The 27686-nt window shown below is 51.3% G+C and overlaps 1 protein-coding gene and 1 long non-coding RNA gene across 4 annotated transcripts in view; one reads left to right on the forward strand and one right to left on the reverse strand.

Moving 5' to 3' along the window:
* Pitpnm3 (PITPNM family member 3) overlaps positions 1-27686 on the forward strand; it is an 83015-nt gene that overhangs the window by 48772 nt on the left and 6557 nt on the right. For all 3 annotated transcript variants that reach the window (XM_004857262.4, XM_013076865.3, XM_021238045.2), the window contains 14 exons: positions 7672-7748; positions 8145-8380; positions 11346-11535; positions 12181-12303; positions 12697-12881; positions 15745-15917; positions 17141-17311; positions 18495-18689; positions 19262-19410; positions 21146-21262; positions 23880-23996; positions 24336-24484; positions 24716-24865; positions 25820-26003. In XM_004857262.4, the coding sequence (XP_004857319.2) occupies positions 7672-7748; positions 8145-8380; positions 11346-11535; positions 12181-12303; positions 12697-12881; positions 15745-15917; positions 17141-17311; positions 18495-18689; positions 19262-19410; positions 21146-21262; positions 23880-23996; positions 24336-24484; positions 24716-24865; positions 25820-26003 (2216 nt within the window). The remainder of the gene's footprint in view (positions 1-7671; positions 7749-8144; positions 8381-11345; positions 11536-12180; positions 12304-12696; positions 12882-15744; positions 15918-17140; positions 17312-18494; positions 18690-19261; positions 19411-21145; positions 21263-23879; positions 23997-24335; positions 24485-24715; positions 24866-25819; positions 26004-27686) is intronic.
* Positions 11713-17322, reverse strand: LOC147823880 (uncharacterized). Its single transcript, XR_015443203.1, has 2 exons — positions 17136-17322; positions 11713-12404 (listed from the first exon to the last, which is right to left on the reverse strand). It is a non-coding gene; the product is annotated as an uncharacterized LOC147823880 (long non-coding RNA).

The raw sequence follows: 27686 nt of genomic DNA on the forward strand, positions 1-27686 counted from the left end.
GATGTTATAGGGCATTCACATGTGGATTCAGAATTTCAAACTGCCTGGCTCTTATGGGGAAACACAGGTAAGTGTCCCCCCTATTTGGTAGTGGTGGCAGGGAGTAGTCTTTTCTCAATTTAGGACTCTTGCCACAGTCCACCTCCTATATGCATATGCTTCTCCATGTGCGTTTACCTGGGGCATTGGGGTTATGGATGGAGCTCCCCACTTGCTGCAGAATGAATCTTAAGCTCTTCCCAGATATTTTCCAAGTACATCTTCCAAATCCCACTTCAGAGTAGGAGAGTGAAGTCATTGGGTTTATGTAAACATTTTTGTTTTTTCTCTCCTGTGTGCTTCCATGTGCTTGTGGAGGATTAGATACTTCTCAGCACGTGCTACATGGTCTCAGCACATGCTGCATGGTCTCAGCTCTGCTCAGTTGACCCTAGTGGTGACTAGTGGAGATGGCAGTGACTGCCAGGGAGCTAGTAGGCTGGAGGATGAAATTGAGAAGTCAGTGTCACCCTTGGGGCATCTCCAGCATGCACCCCTGGGGGATCCAGAGCTGGTGGTAAAAGAAGTGGAGACAGTTGGAGTTGGACTCCTCAGCCAGGCTGGGGCCATGCTTTTTGTTTAGGGCTCATGGGTGACAACCTTGGGTTTTGTTTCCAGAGCAGTGTGGTACATGGGTAATTAGAAGGGATGATCAGGAATATGCCTTTCCAAGGCTGTGATTAAACAAAAAATAGCCTCTATTCTTCAGCCCAGCAGGAGGAACCATGGTGAGCTGGGTGGGCCACAGGTCCCAGTGCTGGGGCTGGCAGGGTGCTCTGAGCAGGCCCTGTATTTCTGGCCCGCCTCAAAGCCTGTCACAAACCATTGTCACATAAACAGCTGTGGGCTTACTCACCCCAAATCTGGGCTTAGCAGAGACTCAGCCTGAATAGGGTCATGCAAACAGATGAGCAGGAAGTGGGAAGAAACAGGCAGCCTAGTGATGATGCCCTAGGGCTCTTTGCAAGTTGCTTCCCACCACCAAGACCCTCTACCAGCAGCTCTTGTCACCAGAGGTTCAGGGGAATCCTCTAGAGGTGGAACCCCAAAGCTCAGGCCCAGGCCAGGTGGTTTAAGAAATTCCCAGAGGTTTCATTGTACCAGTTCCCATGGGGACTTTTAAGAAATGTGCTTCCCAGTAGGGGCTGCTCCCCTGGACCTGATTTCTTGTGAGAGTTTAACAGCGCAGAAATGTCTCATAGCTCTGTGTGTCTTGGGATCTTCACGTCCAGACAATTTCCCCTCAATGCCCAAGCCCTTAAAGCTGTTAAATCCTGGTCTCACAGGGCCCCCGGTCTGATGAGGAAACAGACAAAGAACCCCACACTGCTAAGCCAGGCCCAGATCAGCATGCTGTGACATGACCACCTTGGCTTAGATAGGGTGGAGAGGGCTTTCCAGAGGCAGGGACAATGAGCAGAGTTTTGTAGACAAGTAGGAGTTTCTTGGTTTGCAAAGGTACAGAGGCCTTTCCAGGCAGACGGCCCAGCATGAGCAAAGGTGTGGAGGAGTGAAGGAGTTCTGTCTTGTGAATGAGTCAGAGGTAGTAGCCTCAATTATTGTAGTAGGATTGCCTGGTCCTTAGAAGGGAAAAACCTCATGGGAATTGTGCAGGCAAAGTGGCTTCCAGGCGGCTTTCCTGTGTGTCCACAGAGGCTTCTGCTAAACTAGAGGTATGCTTTCCTGTCGGGTCGATCTGGTCCTGATGGTCACCTGTCAAGGGACCAGAATCTAGATCAGGGCTCAGTCTCCCCTCCTCCCTCATGTAGAGTGAAGCTTTCTGGCTTTTGTGCATTGAAGAGAAGCAAGGCTCTGTCTCTAAAGTGCATAGGAAGTGAGACTCTTCCTTTTTGCTGGGATCAGGTAAGTGACACTGGAGACAACAGTGCCCACCCAATCTTCAGCCATGGGTCACATCTCCAGTCACCACAGCATTATTTATGGCTGGGAGGCAGTGCTTGTCCACCAAGCCGGTGCCCAGAGAATCTTGGGGGTTGGGAAGGGCAGAGAGAGGATGAGGGAGCGCCTCAGTCTATGTCATCATTGAGGGCACAGGATCCGGCCCACCCCAAATGAGGGCATGGTGCCCAGGAGACAGCAGGACCCTCATGTCTTCCCTGCAAGTTATTTATAGCCTAGCTATGGTAATTTGTGGCAATCACAGCATTTAATCCCATAATCACACTGCAAGCAGGCACCCAGCCCAGCAAGGCCGGAGAGCCTGCCAGGGCTTGGGGAGGGACTTGGCAGCAGGGTAGGCAAGTGTGCAGGCAATGATGTCCCCATCAGCCTCCAGCCCACTGTGTCAACTGTGTCCCTGGCTCTGGGGCCCAGTGCTCCCTGAATAATAAGAATAATCATGGCAGCAAACAACTATAACATTTTTTATATTCTATGCCCTGTTCTAAGCCAGTTATATAAACACCGTTCTTTGACGTATTTACTGTTACTATTCCTACATCCCAGTGAGGAAACCAAGGCACTGGGTTACGTAGTCTGCAAGAGGCAAGTCTGAGCCCAACATGGTGGTGCTTGCCTGTTATTCCAGCACTCTGGGAGGTTGAGGCAGGAGGATTGCAAGTTCAAAACCAGCTTGGCGGTGGTGCTCTGCTGCTGCCGCCGTTGGAGTTGACTCTTCTTGCACTGCTGCTGCAGCACAAACGTGACTTCCAACATTTTTTATTTATGTTTCCCTTTTCTTTTCCAAGATGTAACTACAGATCAGACACTAAGGACCTTCACGTTTCCCTGATGTAGTTTTTGGAGGAAAAAAGCGGGGCCGGGGGGGAAGTGAAGGGCATCGTTTTTTTTCTTTTTTGTGTGTTGTATGTGTTTCGGGGGAAATTTTCCATTATGAGTACTTTACTAAAGTGAATTATTTTGGTTTGCTTCATTCGTCTTTGGCTCTTGTTTTTGTTTTTTTTCCTTCCCAATTTCGGATTTATTTCAAGGCGAATTTGGCTTTGGGGAAAGAGGAAGAAACGTCGGATTACAAGATCAACCACCACCACCAATAATAAAAACCACCAGGATATTTTTTTGCAAATTTCTGATGGCTTTAAATTCATGAAGCAATTGTCCCCTTTTGCAATCAGCATTTGGATCTCTGACTGAGTAAGGAAAGACCCAAGAGGAATATCATTCAGAAGAAATACGATGACAATGATGGGATTCCGTGGTCGGAAGAAAGGGTGGTACATAAAGTCCTTTATTTGTCTCTAAAGGAATTCAAAAATGCCCAGAAGAGGCAGCATGGGGACAGCATTGCTGGGAGTCTGAAAACCGTGAATGAAACAACTCCAGACATACTCAGCTACCTCATCTTTGACAAAGGAGCCAACCATCCCCACTGGAGGAAAGATAGCCTCTTTAATAAATGGTGTTGGAAAAACTGGATTTCAACCTGCCAAAGATTAAAACTAGACCCCTGTCTGTCACCATGCACTAAGCTAAAATTGAAGTGGATTAAAGATCTAAATATTAAGACAGAAACACTAAACTTGCTGGAAGACAAGTTAGGTAGAACTCTTGAAGACATTGGCATAGGAAAGGACTTTATGAACAAATCCTCAGTAGCACAGGAACTAGCACAAAGAATCAACAACTGGGATCTCATCTTATTAAAAAGCTTCTGCACTGCAGGAGAAACCACCAACAGAGTTAAGAGACAACCTATAATGCGGGAAAAAATTTTTACCAGCTGTTCCTCAGACAAAGGTCTACTATCTAGAATCTATAAAGAACTGAAAAAAATCAGACCCCTCAAATATAAAGACCCAGTTCAAAAATGGGTATCTGAAATGGACAGACATTTCTCAGACAAAGAAGTTAAAGCAGCAAATAAGCATGAAAAAATGTTCAACTGGTCATTCGAGAGATGCAGTTGAAAACGACACTGAGATTCCACCTCACCCCAGAAAGAATGGCTGCTATCATGAAATCAACCAATAACAAATGCCGGCGGGGGTGTGGGGAGAAAGGAACCCTTCTCCATTGCTGGTGGGAGTGCAGACTGGTGCAACCACTGTGGAAATCAGTATGGAGATACCTCAAAGAACTAGGACTAGAGGTCCCATTTGACCCAACTATTCCCCTGCTGGGTACCTTCCCAAAAGAATTAAAAGAATCATACCACAGCCATATGTGTGCACCCATGTTTATAGAAGCACAGTTGGTAATAGCTAAAGCTTGAAAGCAGCCTAGTTGCCCATCTACTGGAGACTGCATAAAGAAGATGTTTTTTTTTTTTTAATGAAATGGAGTACTACTCAGCCATAAAGAACGAGAAACTAGAGACATTTAAATAGAGGAAGTGGGAGGGGAAGGGGGAAGGAAGAAGGGAAAAGAAAAAATATGAGAAAAGGAAAAAAATGGAAACAAAGTCTTTGTAAATAGGGAAGGATGGAGGGGGTGAAGGGAGGACAGGGGAAGGGGAAAAATAAGAACCCAGATACATCATGTACAGGTACAAGATCCCGGTGATGAATGTAACTATATTGTACACCTAAAATATACCAATAAACTAAATGGAAACCCCCCCCAGCTTGGCCAACTTAGCAACTTAGTGAGACCCTGTTTCAAAAAATTAAAAAGAGCTGGAGATGTAGCTCAGTGTGAAGGTCCTAGGTTCTCAGTCAAAAACATTTTTTAAAAAGCCAAGTCTGGAACTCCATCACTCTGGCTCCAGCATCCATGGTTAAACCACAACCCTCCAAGCCCCAGAGGTGGGGATGCTCAAGGCCCCCACACCTCACCATGATCTCAGCCCTGACCCTGCTCCTGGTTTCTCCTCGTTCCCCTACTCCTGATGAGGCTGCACACATAGCTACCTGTGTTGGCTTCCTTGCTGCATGCTCTTTCCCTGTGATAGACCATTTCATGTCATGGGACGAGGTCCTGGGGCAGTAGCCCTGGATTTTAATCTTCATGGTGGGTGCATGATCCATTTGTACTCCATGTCTTTGCAAAATGGGCTTGGCCATGTCCACCAGACAGGGAAGCTGTGTGGTTCAGGACAGGGCAGCACCTGGAGAAGCATCAGATATGAAGTTCTCTAGCTGGATTTCCTTGGTCTTATTTATGTGAGATGTGGCAAGTTTGATGTGGGTTATTTGTTCTGGAACCTGGGTTGTTTGAGCCCCAGTTTGCTTATCTGGGACTAGGAATAAGAGCATCCAGATCTGGAGGATAATTATGGGGACTAAGTGAGATGACACGTATAAAGCACACAATGCCTGGCACATAATACTTATTAGTGCTCAGTAAAACTGGGCCATTCCTGTCATCTATTATCCTCCTGTTCTGAGGCCAGGACATGGGCTTCTCATAGCCAAGCCCAGAGCCAAGTCTTTAGTGTAGGAATGAAGCAGAAGAGCCCACACCACTAGAAGGGGCATTTGAAAGTGCTGGGCAGAGCCAGGCTCCACACAGGTTTTTTTCCTCTCCTCCCTAAAAGCCAAATGCCCTGTCACTTAGAAAATGATTTCCTGTCTGTGTGGGCAGCAGCTCTGAGCTCATAAAGCAGTTACCCTAAGTCCAGGGTTGGGCCTGTGAGGATCGAATATTTCAGAAACATACTTCCTTGCTGAGCAAAGCTCCTCCTTTGGAATTCTTGGTGGAGCACCTTTCCCTGGGGCTGAGGAGGTTGACTCAGACACAGGTTGGCTAGGGATGCCACAGAGCCTTCGAGAAATACCCTCCCCAGCTATGATTCGTAGCAGGGAGCAGCAGACTCATAGAGGAGGAAGGGGGGAGTGTGAGGAAGGAAAGGGTCATCCTCACTAGAATGGGCTTCTGTAAGAGGTAAACCAGTTCTCCATTAGTGAAGGCAAACAAGTGCTTCACTATCTAGCTGTGGGTTTTGGCCATGCAGAGGAAATAGTATTTTTCTCATGGGGGAGAAAGGAGAGGAGGCAAAGTGGGCTGGATAGACGGAAGAATTCCTCAGGGTGGCCAGTGTATTTGGGCAGAAGGTGGCTGTTGAACGTATGTGAGATCCCTTTCCACCTGTGAGTCCAATATCATGACATTTGGAAGCATAGGTGTTAGATTGATGATTGGCACATTTTTCTGTAAAGGGCCAGGTAGTAAATATTTTGGGCTTTGGGGGCTAAAAGTCTGTTCCCACTACTGAAGTCTGTCACTGTGATATGAGAGCAGCCATAGGCAATCTGTAAGTGAATGAGCCTTGCCATGTTCTAATAAAACTTTATTTATAAAAACAGGCTGTAGATCCCTGTGTTAGAGAAGGAAGAGTCAGAAAGGCCTTCTTGGAGGGACCTTTCATCAGGCAGTGGGGAGGAGCCAGGAGAACACTTCTGGCAGTGACCTGCTTCATTCCAAAACTTGCAGGTGATGTTAAATGTCACCCAAATGCCAGACTTAAGAGGGTTTATCTTTCCCTGGACCATGGTCCTTACTGACTCAGAAAGCTTCAGTGAGATTTCTTCCTTCCCTCCCCATCCTACCTTTCTTTTTTTGGTTTTTTTCAGTGCTGAGGTTAGAACCTAGGGCCTGAACATACCAGGCAAACACTCTACCACTGAACTATACCTCCTAACCCAACCAGATTATTTTTTTTTTTTTGTACCGGGGATTGAACTCGGGTCCTTGCGCTTGCGCAGCAGGCGATGAAACCACTGAGCTAAATCCCCAGCCCCCAACCAGATACTTTTTAAAAAACTATTTATCTGGCTGTGTTAGTGAGGGTTCTTGGGGGAAACAGACTCAACAGGAGAAGCAGAGAGTCACAAAGAGGGACTCATTATGGGAGATTGGTTCTCACAGCTTCAAAGGCTGAGAAGTCCTGTGATCTGAGACCAGCGGAGGTCTAGAAAAGTCAGTGGTATTGCTTTCATCTCAGTCCACCCAGGGCCTGAGAAAGAGGAGCCCTGATGAGTGAGGGCAGGAGAGGATGGATGTCCACACTCAGTGAGAGAGTGGACTCACCTTGCCCATGCTGTGTTGGTGCCCACCTACCACGGAGAGCCCATGTCTTCTTTACAAGGTACCCTAATTCACAGGTCAATCTTTCCTGGAAGGACGTGGCAGGTGCACTGGAGCATCATGCTTTGCCAGCTGTCTGTGTACCCCATAGTCCTGTCAACAGATATGAAATGAGCCATCCCAGTGGTTCTTCCAGATGTGCTGGTGTGTGTGCACGTATGTGTGTGTGTGTGTGTTTAAACACCATCCATGACTGGAAGTGGCCATCATCAGATGACACACAATGTTGCTGTTGTTTTTGGTGAAGAAGAGCAGGACCGCTCCTTCTTAAATCCTTTTTTTTTTTTTTTTTTTTGGTACCAGGGATTCAACTTGGGTCCTTATGCCAGTGAGGCAGGCGGCAGAACCACTGAGCTAAGTCCCTGGGCCTCAGGACTGCTCCTTCTGAGGATGCTTCTCCTCATTCCTGGGCCAGCATCTGTGGTGGCCAACCTCTGCTACTTTTTCTTTCCTTAGCAGGACAGAGCATTTCATGGTGGGTGGACCTCAGAGGCAGGGGGCTGGATGGGGTGACTCTCCCAGCTCCAATCCAGAGCCTCCCATATGCAGCCAGGTGGGTCCACAAGCGTTTAGCTGCTGTGTGTGCGGTGGGCTGAATACTAAGCTCTGCTTCTGTCCCCTCTGCAGGAGAACTGTACCGGGTGTCCTTGAGAAGACAAAGGTTCCCAGCCCAAGGAAGCATCGAGATCCATGAAGACAATGAGGTGAGCTGTGTTTCCCAAGGTGTCCAATCCCATCTGTGGTCAGAATTTTAGGAAGAGCCCAAGGGCAATAGACAGGCTGCCTAGATTTCATCTTGCTCCTGGCTCCTCATTTGACTTGCTGTGTGACCCTAGGCAGCTTTCTGTCCTCTGGGCTTCACACTCCCATATGAACAAGAAAAATCTCTTCAGACTCTCCCTGCCCTGACATCCTTTGAGGGTCTTGCCCTCCTCTCCTAGCAGCCTATCTTCCCTCTGAATGTACCAGAAGTCCCAGCACAAGGTGGGCTGCAGAGCTAGACTTGGATCTTGTGTCACTGTCTCCCCATGTGCTTGTGTCCCTGTGTGTTCCATCTTCCCCTGCTGCCTGCCTCTCTATCCCCACCCATGTCCCTTTAGGAAGGCTGCTCTCAGCGTTCCTGTAAGACACACGTGCTCCTGCTGGTGCTGCATGGTGGCAACATCCTGGACACAGGCTTAGGAGACCCCTCCTGCAAGGCGGCTGACATCCACACCTTCAGCTCAGTCCTGGAGAAGGTCATTCGTGCCCACTTCCCCGCTGCCCTGGGCCACATCCTCATCAAGTTCGTCCCCTGTCCTGCCATCTGCTCTGAGGCTTTCTCACTCGTCTCTAAGTGAGTCTGTGTCTGCTTGTTTGGATGCCTGGTTGGTGTGAGCTGAGAGGGCTAAGTAGAAGGGCTGCCCCTGCCTTGTGGGTACCTGATGGGCAGGTAGGCACCGCCAAGGACTCTCTGGGGTGTCAGATCCAAACTGACCATAAGCATCCCTGGTGAGAAGTGGTCAGCAAGAGTCCTCTACCTAGGGCAGGGTGGTGTCAGGGTCCCCATGATAGCCTGGATCCACTTCCTGTGCCCAATATACCTGACCCCTTGGCACATACTAGGAAACTGAAGCCTCCAGCAAACGGAGTCAAACTAAAGCAGCCTCACTCCTGAGCTACACTGCACAGCCTTGTAGGGGAGGATTCTGTAGTGGAGGTGGCCCAAGGCACTGTGTATACTTGGGGAGAAGGCCAGGGAAGACTTCCTGGAGGAGGTAACTTGTGATATTGTGATAAGTCGGATAAGTACTGTGGCCTCTCAGGCCAGTCTGTGTTTAAACCTTGCTTTGTGACCTTGGGAAGTTGTTTAACCTCTCTCTACCTCAGTTTCCAGCTCTGTCAAATGTGAGTACTAACTGCCTTCTAAGTTGTGAGCATTCTGTGTGCTCCTGTGTGCACAGCACTTAGCCCAGTGTGGGCACCTGGAAAGCCCTTTTGGGCTGGGTGACCAGCTGCGCCTGGCTGCACCATCCTCCTGGGGGAGCAGGTACTCTCCCTTCTCTTCCTCCTGCTTGGTGGAGAGCAGGCTGGGAAGGGGTGGGGAGCAGAGAGGGCAGAGATGGTGTGGACAGAAGCTCAGGCTGAGCACTGGGCAGCTCCCTCAGTGCAGACACTTGCACATCCCTGTGCACTAAGGGTAGTGGGGGGTGCAGTTGGAGAGACCAGGGCCCTCCAGCGTCTCTGGGTATCCCACCTACCGCTTAGGACTGGAGGGCTCCAGTACCCCTCAGGTGCTCAGGCTGACCTAGCTGAAGGTGGGTCGCTGGAGCCAGGAGGGTACTCTGATTTCTCATCAATTGTCTGCAGACAAGGTCCTGAGCAGTTGCAGGGCAGCAGGCATTTGGCAGATTACTGGGACTGGAAGTTGGAAGCTGGGAGCTTTCTACAGTTAGGGTTGAAAGGGAGCTGTTGACACCTCTATCTGGCCCCTTGCTCTGTCACATAACGTTGTCAGAGCCGGAGGCTGCTCAAGGCTGGCTTTAAGCACAGCCTCCACCTCCTGGGGCTCGGAGAGGGTGAGAAGTGTTCCGGCAAGGAGCTGGGGTGAATGGGAGTCGATGGGTGTACTCAGGCAGATGTGGCTCAAGGAGCGTTCAGCTGAGCAGCCTGCCCTGCTCAGCAGTGCAGGGAGTACTGAAGTCCCCCTTCCTAAGGTTCCGGTGGGCCTGGAGACAGCTTGGGCTACACCCTTCCCTTCCCTGGCTCCCTGCACAGTGCTGGGTGGGGGGCAGAGACTGATTTATCTGTGTTCCCAGGATGCCTGTAGGCAGATCCCAGTGAGAGATGGAAGGGAGGAAGGAAGGGGATTCAGATCAGTGGCTCTCCTTAACCTGGCTAATCACTCAAGTCCCTGTGTGATTCTTGTTAAACTGCAAGATGTGAAGGCTTGCCCCTGGAGCTGAGCAGGGAAGCAGGGCCTTGGAATCTGCACCTTTAACAGGTGCTCACTGCTGCTGTCTGCAGCAAACTTTGGGAACTGCCAAGCCTGTGATGGAGGCTCTGTTCTCCAACAGTCTGGAGTTAATAATTGTGCCAGTTCATAATCAATCTCGGGACCTCCGCCTCTCGCCTACCCCCAGGACATCTGACCTCCAGAGCTGGGTCACCCCTATATCTAGGAAGATGGATGGCCAAGCCATTTGAGGGGATAGCAGGAGGGAGCTTACCTCCACCCCAGGCAGCTCCTTTACAGAGCCATTAATCACCCCATAATCACTGCTGAAAGGGAGTTCTTTCTCAGCTAATTAAAATCTCTGGCTGCAATTGAGGCCCGTTTCCTCTAATTCATGTTCTTTGGAGATGACAAATGGCTGGTAGGACCGACCTTGCACACCATGAGAACTCTGCCACCTGCTGAAGGTGCTGAGTCCTGTCATCTGCCTTGAATTCTGTTGGGTGCCCAGCGGGATCTGCACTGTGCCCTGGGTTGGGCTAAGTTTGGATTGTGGAGGAAGGGCAGGCTCTGGGCAGGGAGTGGGGAGTTTGACACTTTCCTCTGTGTCCCTCCTGCCCAGCCAGTCCTAACAGTGCAGCAGGGTGGGATGTGCCAGGGGATAGAGGGAAGCGAGGTGGCAGTGGGGAGGCTGCTGGGAGCCTGGTTTCAGGTGGGTCTGAGGTGTCCAGGGAGGGAGGGTCTTTCTAGTAGGGAGGTGTGTGTAGGGTGTGTGCAAAGTCCAGCTTATCCCCTGGGAGTGAAGGGGCTATAGGACAGGCTCTCTCAGCCCTTTGTGCAAAGGTGAGGACAGCTCCGGATGCTCTCCACTGTACAAGGCACACAACACTGAGCAGGCAGCAAGGTGCCCACCTTCAAGATAGGGCCACTGTGTGAAATCCTCCCTTCCTCCTTCCTTCCCTCCCACCATTCCAGTTTCTCCAAAGCCTTCTCTGAGGCTTCCAGATAATCTGCCATGATGCTATGTCCCCATCCTGATCCACTGTATCTGGCTCCCCAGCTGTCTTCCTCCAGAACTAGGGTGTCCTTAGGGCCATGGAGAAGAGGGCAAGAGACCACTGCTGTTCCATGCCATGGACTGGTGTGGGAAGGACACAAGGGAGTGGGAATCAGCTTGAATCCCCATCCCCTGCTCTCTCTGCCTCTATTACCTGTGCTGTCTCACCTGGGCCTTGCCTGGGACCTCATGGAAGGTCCCTGGAGCTGGGGGGCCCAATACCTGGCCGGTGTCTTCTGCCTGGTCCTCAGCCCCACACCTGCCCTCCTCCTGATCCCAGCTGGACTTACCATGGGCCCCTGTCTGCAGCCTGAACCCCTACAGCCACGATGAGGGCTGCCTCAGCAATAGCCAGGACCACGTCCCTCTGGCCGCCCTGCCCCTGCTCGCCATCTCCTCCCCGCAGTACCAGGATGCCGTGGCCACAGTCATCCAGAGAGCCAATCATGTCTACGGCGAGTTTCTCAAGTCCTCTGATGGGATTGGATTCAATGGGCAGGTAGGACAGCCTTCCCTTCCCTTCCTGTCCTGGCTGTTGTCTGGGAGAGAGTCTGGGATCTGCCTGCTGGAAGGCTGGAGGAATGAAGACAGGCCATTCAAGAACTGTAGCACCTAAGATCAAAGAGGCTTTGTTTTTTTTGATGTGGTACTAGGGATTAAACTCAGGACCTCTGCATTGAGTTATATCTCCAGCCCCTTTTTTAATTTTTTATTTTGAGACAGGGTCTCACTAAGTCGCTAAGCTACCCATGCTGGGATCAAACTTGCAATCCTCCTACTTCAGCCTCTCAGTCTGCTGGGATTACAGCCATGCACCACTATGCCCACCTGAAGGCGGCCTTTGAGATTGGGGTTTTCCCTCATTTTAGAGAAAAGAAAACTGAGGCTAACAATCTGAGCTTTGATTTGGAGCCCATGTTGATCCCTAGATGAGTCAGACCCCTCAGCGTAGCCTGATCCTGTCCTCAAGCTGATCCTAGATGAAGTCCTGACCCCAGGATGAGCCCTGCCTCTGGCTCAGCCTCTCTGGGTACCTCTCAGGGACTGGTTTCTTACTGTCTTTGGGAGGTGACCCTGTGTGGCTGGGTGTAGGGTGAGAGGGTAGTAGTGGGTAAGCCTGTGGTCCCAGCCATGCCTCCTGCAGGTGTGTCTCATCGGGGACTGTGTGGGCGGCCTCCTGGCCTTCGATGCCATCTGCTACAGTGCAGGGCCCTCAGGTGACAGCCCAGGCAGCAGCAGCCGGAAGGGGAGCATCAGCAGCACTCAGGTTCGGCCAGGTGGTGGGACTGGGGTGGGTCTGTGCCTGGAGGAGCTGGGGAGGTGGTGCTGGCATCCTTGACCCATGGTACAAATGATCGGATCATAAATCTGCAAGAATAGCAAGAGAGTACTATCATTGGTGGGGAAACTGAGGCCCCAAGGGGGCTGATTTGGGTTTGGTTCTCTAGACAGCTGTCCAACATTCCAGCTGGATGGCTCATCCCCATGGACATAGAAAACAGCCTGTTCCTAAAATGCCCCATTGTTGCACTGTGGGTTCTGCATGCCTTTTGGAAGTGTAGCTCCCTACATCACAGAAGGAAGGGGGCTCACTTGTGCCTGGGGGAGGATGCAGGGCCCTGCATTGGCAGTGCATCTTATCCTCTGATGGGCCCTCAAGGACACCCCAGTGCTGGTGGAGGAAGATTGCAGCCTGGCCAGCAGCAAGCGGCTCAGCAAAAGCAACATTGACATCTCCAGTGGGGTAGAGGATGAGGAGCCCAAGAGGCTGTTGCCACGGAAACAGAGCGACTCCTCTACCTACGACTGTGAGGCCATCACCCAGCATCATGCCTTCCTCTCAAGGTAACCTCTGCCTTCTCTCTCTCAAAATAACCCAGGGAGGGAGGACCTTGTCTCAGAGAAAGCTGGGAGGTCTGTGACCGTCATATGTCCCAGGTCCTTCCATGGGGACCCATAGACAAGGATCAAAATGCTGGGACCACGGCCACTTGCCATCTTCCTTGAACCAAGATCCAGGAACCTGTTCCCTGTCTCAAACTTTCAGAGAGACTGGAGACAATTTATTTCACCTCTCTGAGCTTCTGCTTCATCTCCTTTCCTGGAGAGTTTGAAGAATCTAGGGACATCAGAGATGGGGACATTGTGAGCTACCCCAGGTGTGCCTCCCCATTATTTCTCAGAGGATGCAGTCATACCACCAGTCACCAAAGAGCTGGGGCCAGCATTCTTGTCTCCCTGTCCGCATTTCAGTGCCTTGAACACAACACACTTTTCTTTTTTTTGGATCCTTCATGAATTGCCCTTTAACTTTCTAGAAGAGATAGTTAATCAACACAAGTTCAGTGAACTAGCTGCACATTAATTCAGGATACAAATTAGTGTTGAACATAGACCCAAATTGGCAGAAGTATCTCTTCTTTCCCTCCTCTTCAACTCTCTCTCAAGGTCATTATAACACTTGGAAAATGTATCATCTCACCACTCAGAAGAATCACTGTTAACATTTTATTTCTTTTCTGTATATTTTTAAAACATATTATGCATATAGTTTTACTTAAAAAACCCCTGGACTTCTTACCTTGTGCTCTTTTCCCCATATAATTAAAAATATTTGGTTAATACTCTAAATGGCAGTATGACAGTCCCCATTCATTCAGACGCCAGTAGTTGGATACTTTGGTTTTTTTCTAGTACTTCAGTATTATAAATAGCACTACAGTGGATATATCTGTGCACAGTCATTAATGTGTATGTTAGGCTTACCGTAGTCTTACCTTGTCTGCAGTTTTACATTCTGCGGCTTCAGTCACTTATTTATGAACCACAGTCTAAACATTACATAGAAAACTCCAGAAATAAGTAAGTCATAAATTTCAAATTGAGCACGATTCTTAGTAGCATGATGAAATCTTATGCTGTCTCATTCCTGTCCTTCCCTGGATGTGAATCACTCTTTGTTCAGTGTATCCACCCCGTATATGCTATCCACTTGTTGGTCAGTTTGTAGCCATCTAGGTTATCAGATTGACTGTTGTAATATTGCAGTGCTTGTGCTCAAGTAACCCTTGTTGTACTTAATAATGGCCCCAAAGCCCAAGGATAGTGTTGCTGGCAATTTGGATATGCCAAAGAGAAGCCATAAAGTGCTTCCTTTAAGTGAAATGATGGTAACACAATAAGATATTTTGAATAAGAGTTCACATTTACATAACTTTTAAACAATATATTGTTATAATTTTACTATTTGTTGTTATTCTCTTGCTGTGTCTGATTTATAAATTAGATTTTCTCACAGGCATGTTTGTATAGGGAAAAAAATGCTATACAGGATTCAATGCTCTCTGTGGTTTCAGGCATCTGGTGAGGTCTTGGAACATATCCTCCTGAATAAGGGGGAGCTACTGTACTTTCTTCAGATGGATTCTTGGAGGTGGAATTACTAGGCTCTGTGTGTTTAAACTTTTGACTATTTGAAGCTTCTCGACAGATTATCCTGTAGTAAAGCAGCTCTATGCAAGTGAGGGTTGCAAGGTGAAAATCTCAACATTTCTGGTCACCCTTGAAAAATCCTTTAGGAAAGCCCCAAATTTGGAGAGTGACAAGAAATCAGGGGCTTTTCACTAGCTAGCTGAACACAGCCCGCTTTTCCCTCTGGTGTAGGGACAGACGGCTGTTTCTGTGGCAATTAAGCAGTTGGCGTGTGTTTAGGGACCACAATGTACATGAAATATGTATGGTTAAACACGAGTGTCACGGTCCACACTGTGAGATGCTCACCCTGTGGGAGGCAGAAGGGAACACAAGGTCTAGGGACTTAACTTTGCACACTTGCTTACCCCAGGAGGTGGAACCCTTGCCCATACTGCTTCAAGTGTCACTTGTAAAATCTTGCTCCTCCAATTTGGTACTTTGAATTTATATTCAGGTGACTGATTGGTAGATTCCACATTTCCTTTGTTGGGTTTTGACCCCTAAGCTGTACCTAATGCTCACAGGGAGGTCCCCATTGTTTTTGCCTGACCCTCAGCCCCCAGCTCCAGGTCTGTGGCTGAATAGAACTCGAACTCTTTTCAGAGCATCGGGCATCTGGGATGGAAGTGGTTGGGATTCTGTGTGTTCTCCTTTAGCTGTTTCATCTCCTGGCTGGAGGGGATGGGAAGATCAATCTGTTTGCATCTGTGTCTGCGGGTTGCCTGGAACATAAGCTATGACAAAAAACTCTAAACCTGGCAGCCCTGACACCAGCCAGCTGGTCTGCGGATTGGCCAGGCTGGGCTTCTCCAGCAGACAGTGTGGGAATTCTCAGTGTGGCTGTCACAAGCAGCACAAGGCAGCAGCCCTGCCTGTGAGCAGGATGCTCGGTTGCTCCCAGGTGCTCAGCCTGTTTATGTAAATATAGCTGTAGTGGGTCACAGCCACATGTATTAAGTGGCTACTTTTACACTTTGATGGCAGCATTAAGTCAATGTGCTGGAGACCAGATGGCCCACAAAATCTGAAATATTTACCATCTGGCTTTTTGCAGAAAAAGTTTGCTGACCCCTGCTCTAGCCAAATGTTGGCCTGGCCTTGGTGGCTAGTGCTGATTGCTACCAGCTCTGTTGGTGTGGGACTCTATGTCTGAGCAGAGGGTTGGAAACTTGGCTCTCAGAGCAAACACCCACATTCTTGCTAGCCCTGCCCTCCTTTGTCCTTCTCTCCATAGCATCCATTCCAGTGTACTCAAGGACGAGGCAGAGCTCTCTGCTGCCGGGGGCCCCCAGCTGCCTGAGGTCAGCCTGGGCCGCTTTGACTTTGATGTGTCCGACTTTTTTCTCTTCGGCTCACCCCTGGGCCTGGTCCTGGCCATGCGGAGGACGGTGCTGCCCGGACTGGACGGTGTGTATAGTTGAATCTCAAAGTGGGGGGAGCAGGAGTGTTGGGGTAGGTGGGAAAGAATCAGAGTTGGGGTCAATGGAGAAAGACAGGAGGGGTGGGGAGAGGACTGAAAGGGAGAGGGGGAAGCAGATTCCCCAGATGGGCCCAAAGTGAGGTGACTTCGAATGGACTTCGCTGCCCCTGCCCTACGAGCCTGGCTTATTTGGCCCCACTGTGTCATAGTCATGCTCTGTGGGAAGAGAAGCCATAAATGTTCACCCCATTGCTCCCCACTCCCTTCTTCCCCATTGCTCAGCTGTCCCCTGGAGCCAGGTGGCTTCCCCACCCATTCCCATATTCAAGCCCATCACAGTGCCTGCAGCCTCGAAAACTTTTTCCTTTTCCTCCAAAATACACATATGAGAGGATTTGGCCACCAGAGGCATCAGCAGTGATGGAGGACAGGGGTGCAGACTGTCATGGCCTGGAGGGCATCTTCCATGTCAGCAAATCAGTGCTTTCCCGGAAGTTCACCGTCAACCTCCAGTGTGAACAGATTGAGAGGAAGAGGCTCTGGCTGCAGTGAGGAGAGGAGGCAGAACTCATGGCTACCTTGTGTGGCTGAGGCCCTCCAGGGTTCCCTGGAGGCTGCATGGTCGGGCCCCTGACCCCAGGACCCAGAGACCAGCGCGAGAGGCAGCGTCTCAGTGGAGACATCTGCTGGCCAGCGGGAGAAGTGCCCTGCCAGCTCCCACAAACCTGACTCCATCTAGTTCCTAGCCTAGGAACTGAGGCTGGTTGGTCTGGGGGTCTGGGGGCCTGAGCAAGGGGCAGTTGTCCTGATTTAAGGCACTTGTGTTGGTTTCATAGATTAGGTAACAACTAAAGCTGGAAGAGTTGAAAGGAGTCTGACCAGTGGAAACTATGGAGGGAGGGTCTTCTAGGAAGACAGATCTACCTGAACAAAGGCACAGAGAAAGGAAAGCAGCAAGTAGGAAGAGGGAATTGCAGATGTTCATTGTTGTGGCTACAGTGCTCTGCTGGGTATCTGTAGTAGGGAAGACTGGCAAGGCTTTGAATGCCAGCTGAATGTAACAGCTTTGTTCCAGTTGGTAGCAGGGAGCCATGGGAGGTTCTTGAGCAGAAGAAAAGGCTACTCAGAGCCACACTCCAAGGAGCCTTCTGGGGCCAAAGAGCAGGTACTATAAAGGGGCTTTTCCATGTGTCTTCTCCACTTACCTCAGGTTTCCAGATGCGTCCTGCCTGCAGCCAGGTCTACAGCTTCTTCCATTGTGCAGACCCCTCGGCCTCGAGGCTCGAGCCTCTGCTGGAGCCCAGGTTCCACCTGGTGCCTCCCGTCAGCGTGCCCCGCTACCAGAGGTTCCCACTGGGTGACGGACAGTCTCTCCTCTTGGGTAGGTGCTCGAGGACTCCTCTCCTGTCCAGCCTCCAGGGCTGTCAGCTGACAAGGTGACTCATCTGAGAAGGGCCTGGGTGCGTGGAGGAGAGAACAAGGCGTTGCTGACTCTCTGTCTTCAGAGTGGGCACCTGTGCCAAGCACTTGCTCTGTATGAGGCAATCTGGGGCCAGAGAGCCAGGCTTTGTTCCCAGCAGGCTCCAGGCCCAGCTCTTGTGGGTGTGGGCCAGTGTGACAGTCGAGCTGTCAGCCTTGAAGGCGAGTGCAGGGATCCATGTCCAGTGCCATTCCTGAGTCCCAGCCTGGACCCTGGAAGGGGACAGGAGGGACTAAGCCATCCAGGGTTTCATGGAGCAGGTGGTCTTTGACCATGGCCTGGTGGGGAAAGTGCGTTTTGAGCTGGAGGAGGAGGGAACAAAGGGGAGCCAGAGCAGGTGGGTTTGGGGAAGGGTCAGAGGCTTCCGGGGCTTAAAGGGGGTGGGGCCGAGGGGAGGCCTGGACTTACAGCTAGGGGTGGAGAAGGTGTAGCCTGAGCCTGCTCAGTTGTGGGCCAGAGATGGAGAGACACTTTGCATGTGGCCCAACACGATTAAGACCCATCCCCACCCGAGCCTTCCTTTCAAAGGGCCGTGGTTTCCAAAAGTCCTGCAGTGTGAGGAGCTTCCTTAGGTAGGCAAAGTTCCAAGACCCCCACCCCCACCCCGCCACCATTCTTCAGTGTTTCCTCTTCGGTCAGGGGACCCTGCACCCCTAGCGGACACCTCAGCTCCCAGGCTAGAGTTCATATCCATTCACTTCCAGCTCAGCCACTGCCCTTTGTGGCTTGAGGGAGGAATTTGATAGGAGAGACATGGTTACCTGCCATCCCTACAACCTCAGCTCAGCTTTGGGACATCTCCCAGGCTCCCTCTGTAGCTTTATTGGGAGTGGGGGTGATGGCTGGAGCCCTCACACCTGCTTGCATCACTCACAAGTTAAGAGGAGGTAAAATAGCAATGTACTTTGCAAAGGAGGCCCTTCAGTCCCCAGTGGTGTGTGTGCGTGTGCATGGTGCAGGTTACCTGCTGGGCTGGAGCTGCCTCCTCTGCATGCTCAGCCTCCTCCTAGCACAGGGCTGACACTGAGCGGCCAGCTCTGTTGGAGACCCACTACTTACCCTGACCTTGCTCTTCCCCGTCTAGCTGATGCCCTGCACACCCACAGCCCCCTGTTCCTGGAGGGCAGCTCCCAGGGCAGTCCCCCGCTTCTGGATGCCTCTTCTTCACCCCCTCAAGCCCCAAGGTTCCAGCGTGCAGGACGGAAGATGAGTGAGGGCAGCTCCCACAGTGACAGCTCAGAGTCCTCTGACAGCCTGGCACCTGTGGGTGCCTCCCGAAGTGAGTGAGGTCCTTTTGGGGCCCTGCCTGCATTTCAGGGAGAGGGGCCTTCCTCGGGGTGGTTTCTGATCCATAGCCACACTTCTGTGGGCAGGCCATCTGTAGGGAGGAGGGTGGCATTCCTGCCTTTTGGGAGTTGTTGGTCTGTTGGCAGAGCCCTGGCTTCAGACTGAATCCTCACTGACTTCCCAGACTGGGCAATGACCTCAGAGAGAACCTTGACCTTTGAACCTGGATAGGGCTCTGATCTCTGACCATGGACCAAGCCTTGACCTCTCTAGGCCTTGGCAGCCCTGACCTCAGACTCACTGCTGAGCAGTACCCTGGGGGTGACTCTTTCCTGATCGGGGATCAGTCTGGAGTACACGTCTTGGAGGAGGGGTGCACAGGTGAAGGTGTGGAGAGAAGGTAGGTAGGAGGGGGAGCAGTCGCCTGCCCCAAGCTCAGCTGCAGCAGAGTGCTCTGGCCCCGAACTTGAGTGCCACGGAGCACATTCACCACTGGGTCTGTGCAGCCAGAGTCCCAGGGTGCCCCTTGGCTGCTCTTTCCTCACCTCCTTCTCGGACCTGCAGTCACGGCCAAATGGTGGGGAACCAAGCGGATCGACTATGCTCTCTACTGCCCTGATGTCCTCACCACCTTCCCCACCGTGGCCCTGCCCCATCTCTTCCACGCCAGCTACTGGGAGTCGACAGACGTGGTCGCCTTCATCCTGAGACAGGTACTGCTGCTCCCTTGCTGGGCCCGGCTGCAGGCTCCTCCAGAGCACCCCACCCTTCTCCTGCAGACCATGCTGGTCTTTATTTATCTATTTTTTTTCTTGCTATGTAGTTCAGGCTGGCCTTGAACTCACAGCACTCCTCCTGCTTCAGCCTCCTGAGTGCTTGGATTATAAGTGTGCACCACTGCACCTGGCGCCCTGGTCTTTATTGAGGCAGCACTGGGAAGGCTTTGGGCACTTAAACAAGGGGGTAGTGACGTGGTCAGAGAGTGGGTTTCATAAAGAACATTCACTTCTGGGTGGCTCACAGAGTGGTACTTACTAGAAAATTAAATTGAAATGAAGTAGGAGAACATAGCAGTGTGTCAGCGTGGAGTGGAGCGAGTTGTTCCTGCTCCTCTCTGCGGCTCCATGTCCTCGTCTTTAGAACGGCACATACAGCAGGAAGACCAGTGGCTGCGGGTGCCTGGGGGGAAGCAGGATGGAAAGCAGGTGTGGGCAGCTCATGGCCAGGCTGGACGGCTAAGGTCTGCATAGAGTCTTAACCTGAGTTCAATGAGAAGCCATAGCAGGGTTCTGAACAAGGAACATCTGTTACCTGACTTGTATTTTGAGAGGGAAACTCTGGGGCTGCTGTTTTAGGAGCAAAAGAGGAAGCATGAGTTCCCTCGGGAGGCAAGTGCAGGAGCTCAGCTTAGGGAAGACGGCAGGGGTGAGGGTACTGGGCGGAGGTTCTGGAGAGGGGGACACTTGATTCTGGCAGCAGCACCCTCTGAGGTCCAGGTGGAGGGCCAGGGAGGAACCCAGAAGGTTCTGCTTTCCCTGGAGTGACTATGGGGGTGCTACTTCCTGGAGTGGGGTCAAGGCTGAGCTGGGCCCAGTGGGGGAAGCCAAAGCCTGGGGTTCCTGTTAGTTGCTGGGGAGGGAGGCAAGTAGAGGAGCACAGAGCTCAGTGAAGAGGTCAGGGCTAGAGTGAAAAATGTGGGCATCGTCTGCCCTGGGATGGTACTGAAACCAGGAGATGAGTACCGTGGAGTCACTGTAGAGAGAAGGTTGGGATAGATCCTGGAGCTCCACTTAAGGAGGAACCACCTCTGGGGACGGAAGAGGACGTCCCTTGAGGTCAGAGGGGAACCCAGAGCCGGCAGGCAGCAGTGAACCTTGAGTTGAACAGGATAGAAGTCCCAGGGGCTGGATCCGGGGGCACAGAAGCCTGTTAGAGCAGCAGAGGAGAGGGGGCAGGTGAGGAGGTGGAGAAGGAGTCTAGGAGTCTTGTGGCGTTTCGCTCTAAGGGAGAACAGGGACGAGAGGAAGTTGGAGAGGCACAGAGGGTTCTGGGAGAGTGTTTTTCTTTAAGCTGAGTGGTGTCCAGGTGTAAATGGATGCTAAAGGGAGTGGGCCAGGAGAATCCAGTCAGCAGGCAGGGCTGAGAGGGGATGTTGCTGAGTGACAACAGTGAGCAGGGGAAAGGGCTGGATTCGGGGCTCTTGGGGGACAGGGGAGAGGGCAGAGAGTGGGAGCAGGCATGGAGAGTAGACACAGAGCTACCTGGGCATCGGTGCTGCGGGCCAGCTGTCAGGACAGGCTCCTCGGCCTCCAGCCTCCCAAGGGGTCCTGCCGGGAGGTGGGTAGGACCCGGGGAGGGCCCAGCTGGCCTCAAGCTGGTTGGCTCTGGACCCCGGGGGAGGCAGAGGGCCAGGAGCGTCCGCCCAGGACCCTGCTCGGCTTTGGCCAGGTGATGCGCTATGAGAGTGTGAGCATCAAGGAGAGTGCTGGCCTGGACCCCGCAGCACTAAGCCCTACCAACCCTCGTGAGAAATGGCTTCGAAAGCGGACCCAGGTCAAACTGCGGGTAGGTGCATGCCCAGGGTCGAAAGCCTTGGGAGTGTGGCCTGGGTTGGTGGGGCGGCCCTAGGGTTGGGGCAACCACATAGCAGATAAGAGCTTCAATTTGTCTTTGCAGGTTGGTACCCACACAGCTGGGATTCAGGCAGAGAGGCCCAGGCCCTGTGGCAGGGGTGGGGTCCAAGGAACAGGGATGGTGAGGAGATGCTTGTTATAGAGCAAGTGCCACATGCCAGGCTTCTGTAGATGTGAACTTGACCCAGAACAAGTCCTGCCATGGCCTCAGGACTTTTAGTATGACTGATTCACCATTGACTATGCCCAGGTGGAATATTTACCATGACAGAGGGAGGCATGGATTAGGGTGAAGCTGGATTGTCAGGGCAGTTCATACAGGACTTCTCTGAAAGGGAGGCTGTCGTGTAGGGTGTGAGAGGATGAATAGGAATTTGGGATGCATACGTTCATTATTCATGCAGCAGACTATCATCAGGGCCTACTCTGTGTTGGTCCCTCTGCTAGGACTGTGTACAGTCTGAGGCTGTGTATAGACACAGCCATTTCTGTGCTGGGCAGCTCCAGTCTGGTGGGAGGATTACGCAGGGAGCCCAGAAGGGTCACCAAAGGGTGATCAGTGCTTCATGAACCAATAATTTTTTTGTAAATATATTTATTGATATGTAATTTACCTATCATAAAGCTCACCCATTTTAAACTCTACTTTTTATAACATGTTTACTGGCTCCAAAAAGAAAATGCACCCTTTAGCAATCTTCCCATATCCCAGCCCCTCTCTTTTCCCTAAGCAATCACTGATTTACTTTCTGTCTTGGGAGATTTGCCTATTCTGGGCATTTCACTCAAAGAAAACCATACAATTTGTCATCTTCTGTGCCTGGCTCCTTTCACTTAGCGTAATTTTTTCAAGGTTGGCCCATGTTGCAGCTGCATTGGAACTTCTTTTCTTTTCATGGCCGAGTAGTACTTCACTGCATAGGTAGACTATTTCATTTCATCAGCTGATGGACATTTGAGTTGTTTCTACTTTTGGCTATCATGACTCATGCTGTTATAAATAAGCATGCAGATGTTTTTGTGTGATTATATGCTTTCATTTCTCTTGGGTACAGCCCTAGGTGTGGAATGGCTGTATCCGATGGTAACTCTGTGTTTAGTCGTTTGAGGAACTGCCAGACTGTTTTCCATGGTCGCTGCACCATCTTACGCTCCCACCAGCAGTGTATGAGAGTTCTGATTTCTCCACATCTCAGCAACACCCGTGGTTGTCTATCCTTTGATTCTAGTCATCCTAGGGAGAGCTGCTGTATCTCATTACGGTTTTGATTTGCATTTCTCTGGTGAGTATGTTGACTATCTCACATGCATAGTTCCACGATCAGCCCTTCCTTCTGCAGGGCTCTTGTAAGAGGGCTGTGTCCCCCTCTTGGATGGGTGCTTCCAGGGCAGGACCCATGGCTGCTTCTTTTCAGGGACAGTGCAGGTGAGGTGCCTCTGGGTGTTTGTTGAGTTGAATTAAAAGGCCATAGGGATTGAGAGGAGGTCGAGACCACATCTTTGGGCTGTCCAAGGAGTGCTTCTTAGAGGGGATAAGTTTGAGTCTGATCACAGCAGGTGGGCTGGAATGTGGGAGCAGAGGGCCACGGATGGCATACAGAGTGGGGTGCTCAGCATGAGCAAAGGCCTGGTGGCCCCTGCAGAGCCCAGCTGGAGAGCGGAAATTGCTCAGGCCAGGTTCAGAATGCTGAACTCAGGACTGGGACTTCATGCAGAGTGTGAGGAGCCAGTCTGGCAGGCTGCTAACAGATCTGAGCCTTATAAGGATGTCTGGGGACAGGTTTTGAATACGGAACTCCATTAGGAAGCCTTAGCTGAATCTAGGCAGTGGGTAATGAGTGTGGCAGAGACACCCACGTGGCCAGTGCCATAAAGGAAGGGTCACCCGATTGAGAGATGTGGGCCTCAAAGGCCAGCCTGGGAATGTGTGTAGTTGGGGTTGACACAGAACTTGGAGCTACCGAATGAACTGAAGGCAGAAGTGCGGAAGAGAAGGAATGCTGAGAGGGTTATAGATAACATGGTGCGCTGTCTTGATTGCCCCAGAGTAGCGCGGACTGGGCGAGAGTGCGGGAGAGTGAGGCCAGAATGGCGGTGGGCTGGTGAGCAGCGCTGCTGTGGCCAGGCTCAGGAACATTGCTGTATTATTCTCCTTGCACATTTGAAATTTGCCACTACAAAAGATGGATGGCAAATGGTTATTGGATGTGAGCAGTGATGCAGAGGGAGAAACTAAAGGGGACCGGCAGTTTCCAGCCTAGGACTCTAGAAAACAACAGGACACAAGGTCCAGTTGTTATTTCAGTAGCATGGGGAGAGGCAAAAGCAGTAAACTCACCTCCATAAGGAGCTTGGGGTGCCTTGAAGACAATAGTAGGCGGTTACGGTCTCTTTCTCTTACGGGAACCCATCTGTGAATCCCTAGCAGAAGTCAGTAGAGATACGATTCCATAGGTCCACACCCCTCCAGCCATCCCGAGTGCTCTCCTGATAGAGCCAGCTGAAGCCCAGATTGCAGAGGCTGAGCCAGATTCTTTCTGTCCTCCCAGAATGTCACTGCTAATCATCGCGCCAACGATGTGATTGCTGCTGAAGATGGCCCCCAGATCCTGGTGGGGCGCTTCATGTATGGGCCTCTTGACATGGTGGCTCTGACCGGAGAGAAGGTACTGAGGGCCACAGCCCCCCTCAGCCAGTCCACCTGTGCTAGATTCGGTGTGAGGGGTGGGGGTTTCAGGAGGATCAAGCTGCCTGTGATGGGAGCAGAGAGCAGGGAGCCACTCACCTGGCTGGGGCAGGTCAGGGGCAATAAGGAGTGAGGGATGTGCTGGGGGATCTGGCTTTAGTGGAGGAAGGGAAAGAGAAAGGTAAAATCCAAGAATGCAGCGGCAAGCTGCATGCCAGGGCCTACTACTGTCCTGGGAGAAAGCTCCCCAGCCCAGCCTCTCTGCTAAGCCTGCACCCCTCGGTCTGCATAGAGTCCTCTCCCCCTTCACTGGCTGCAGGTAGACATCCTGGTGATGGCAGAGCCATCTTCAGGTCGCTGGGTGCACCTGGACACAGAGATCACCAACAACAGCGGTCGGATCACATACAACGTTCCCCGGCCACGGCGCTTGGGGATTGGCGTCTATCCTGTGAAGATGGTCGTCAGGTAGGACCCAGGGGAACATTCTCTTGCTGACTTCTGGCATTTCCATGGCCCTTCTAGCCATGTCTGTCCAGAAGACAAATCCTTGGCCCGCGCTGTCTGCATGGAGAGAGGAAAAAGGAACAAGCCACCAACTGTGGCATCAGGATATGCTGCTCAGATTGTCTCTGATCCTGGCCCCACACTAACTCTGATTCCAGCCACAGGCTGACACAGGCCTCCCGTACCTTTCAGAGGTGACCAGACCTGTGCGATGAGCTACCTCACAGTGCTTCCCCGGGGCATGGAGTGCGTGGTGTTCAGCATCGATGGGTCTTTTGCGGCCAGCGTGTCCATCATGGGCAGTGACCCAAAGGTCCGGCCAGGTGCAGTGGATGTGGTGCGGTGAGTGCTACCTCCTGTTCGAGAATCTGTTTCATCTGGGGCAGAGCCAGAAGCCCCTGGGCAATGGCATTGCTTTTCCTGGTTTCCTCTAAGAATTCTTTAGGCAGGCACAGTGGTGCACACCTGTAGTCCCAGCACTTGGGAGGCTGAGGCAGGATTGACATGAGTTCAAGGCCAGCCTGGGGCTACATAACAAGACTCTGTCGGGCTGGGCATTTAGCTCAGTGGTTTCCCTGCCTGCTGCGCAAGCACAAGGACCCGAGTTCAATCCCCAGTACCTAAAACCCCCCCCCAAAACAAAAACAAGACTGTCTCTGGGGCTGGGAGCTGAAAAGTCCTGGCTTTATCTACAATAGTAACTTACTAAGGATCCTTGGAAAATCCAACTGCCACCCTTCCTCCCCTCCCCTACTCCCTCCCTTTCTCCCTCCCTCCCTTCTTCTACTTCTTTTCCCTTCACCCATGCATCCCTCCACCTTTTTCTGAGGCTGACTCCAGACCAGGCTCAAGGCTGGGTACTGACGTAGAAATTGCTGCTGTTTGGAGAAAGCTGAGTCCAGTGGGAAGACAAGTTATGGGGATGAGGAACTGTCACCCAGGAGAGAGATGGGGCCTGAGCTAAGGAGGGGCTAATGATTGGAGTAAAGATGTGACCTGGTAAAGCTGAAAGCCTTGCTCACTGCAGGAGGGAGCGGGGAGGCGTAGGTGTCCTCTCTCTGGCTCCAGAAGAGGGCGTGAGCATAGGGTGGAGTAGTGGGGAGGTTAATTTGGTTGTGGGTGCATAGGGCTTACAGGCCATCCCAGAGTGTGGACTTGGGGGTTCCTTTTTATCTCCCTGGTGCTCCCCAGAGCAGCCCCTCTGGCTTCTCAGGAGAGCAGCAGCACCTGGGGCAAATTGCTGGGCAACGGGTAACCTGCAGGGCTGGGTTGGACCCTCCATTGCCATCTTGCCAGGCACTGGCAGGACCTGGGATACATGATCCTTTACATCACGGGGCGGCCGGACATGCAGAAGCAGCGGGTGGTGTCGTGGCTGTCCCAGCACAACTTCCCACAGGGCATGATCTTCTTCTCCGACGGGCTGGTGCATGACCCACTTCGACAGAAGGCCATCTTCCTCCGCAACCTCATGCAGGAGGTCAGTGAAGGCCCGGAGTGTGTGTGTGTGTGTGTGTGTGGGGGGGGTTTCAGCCACACCTGTGGGGGCGGGGCCTTAGCAATAGACTCTCATTGGCCAGGGGAGGGATCAGATCACGCCCTCCCCCACATTCCTCCCCTCCTCCCGCAACTAAGATTCCTAGTACCTTAGTTAGTGGAAGAGGATGTGCACTTTTCACAGCCCACATGTAGGGATCTCTTATCCTTTTAACACCCCTTTGAGGTAGGCGTTATCTTCATTGACAGGTATCCATCTTTTGTCATTTTCTGAATCTAAAGCCTAAATTCTTGTCTCTGCACCTAGTTATTCATTCAGTAGACATTTAAGTGCCTATTGTGTTCCTTCTCTGTGCCTGGGGTTGGGCCGGCACAGATACCTGCTTTCCTGGGCTGCGGTTCTCATAATGTGGGCCTAGGACCAGCATCTTCGTAAGGGCCTGAGAATTAACCAGAAAGGCAGATTCCCTGGTTCAGACCCACTGACTCAGAAACTCTGGGCAGGAGGCTCAGCAGTGTTTTCCCAGCCCTCCCAGGGGTTCTATTGCACAGAAAAAAAAATTGAGAAGCACAGATCCAGAGTAGGGGTTGACAAATGAAAATTAGATGAATCTAGATTTCAGTGTCCATAAATCAAGTTTTATTAGAACACAGCCAAGCTCATTTGTTTATGTATTGTCTGTAGCTGCTTTCGTGCTGCAAGGGAAGAGCTAAGCAGATGTGACAGAGAGCAAAGTCTGCAGCATTCACTTTCTGGCCTTTCACAGAAAAAGTCTGTCAATCCCTGATCTAGAGGAAGGAAGCCATATAAACTGACAATTACTGGTGTGTGGTTGAAAAGAGCCGCTACTGGCAAGCAGAGGAGAGACAATTTCTGTTCACCTAAGGAGGTTAGGGGAGGCTTCTAGTAGGTGGTAACTTTTGAGCTTAATCTTGAAGCATGAGTATGAGTTGTCAGCACTGAGAGAAACACAGATTTGTTAAAATTGAAGTAAAATTACGTTTTGTTTGGGAGTAGCAGTGCCATGGGACCAGCAGAGCACTGCAGTGGGAATGTGCATGCCACAGTACACTCTGGACTCATTCAAAGAGGCCAAGGCAAGGGCAAGTTTTTAAAGGCCAAAATGAGAAGAGTTACACAGAGTATCTTGAAACAGCTATCTTTGGCCACAAATGATTAATAACAAGGGTGACAGCAGTCTGAGGTTGAATAGATAGTGGATGAGCAGATGTCCTTGAAGGAGTATCTTTTGTATAAGATTGCTGTGTCCTTTTGTGGAAGGTTGAGGTTCTGGCAGAGTCTGTTGTAATATTTACTATTAGGCAATCATGAATAAGAACTCTTTCTTCATAATCTCCCAGCTTTATTTATTTTTTGTTGGGATTGATACAGGCAACACCACTTTGATTTTGACAACTTTTACTATGAGCAAAGACACAAAAGCAAAAAAGACTGTAGGATATATTCAGAGCTGCAGGTATCCAAGGTGGGGGTATGTGCAGGCAGGGACAGACCCAGCACAAGTGGGAGCCAAGCCCCAGAGGTCATCAGGGGCCGAAGACTGCCAGGCCTCCAAAGCCTTGGAAATCACCAAGATCGTGGACTCCTTTCTGAGGGTAAGGAGGAGCCATGGAAGAGTTTGAAGCAGGGGAGTGGCCGTGTTTA

Source organism: Heterocephalus glaber, unplaced genomic scaffold (assembly GCF_053883595.1).
Source record: "Heterocephalus glaber isolate CG9 unplaced genomic scaffold, H.glaber_assembly_v1.0 deba00001564, whole genome shotgun sequence".
Lineage (NCBI taxonomy): Eukaryota > Metazoa > Chordata > Mammalia > Rodentia > Bathyergidae > Heterocephalus > Heterocephalus glaber.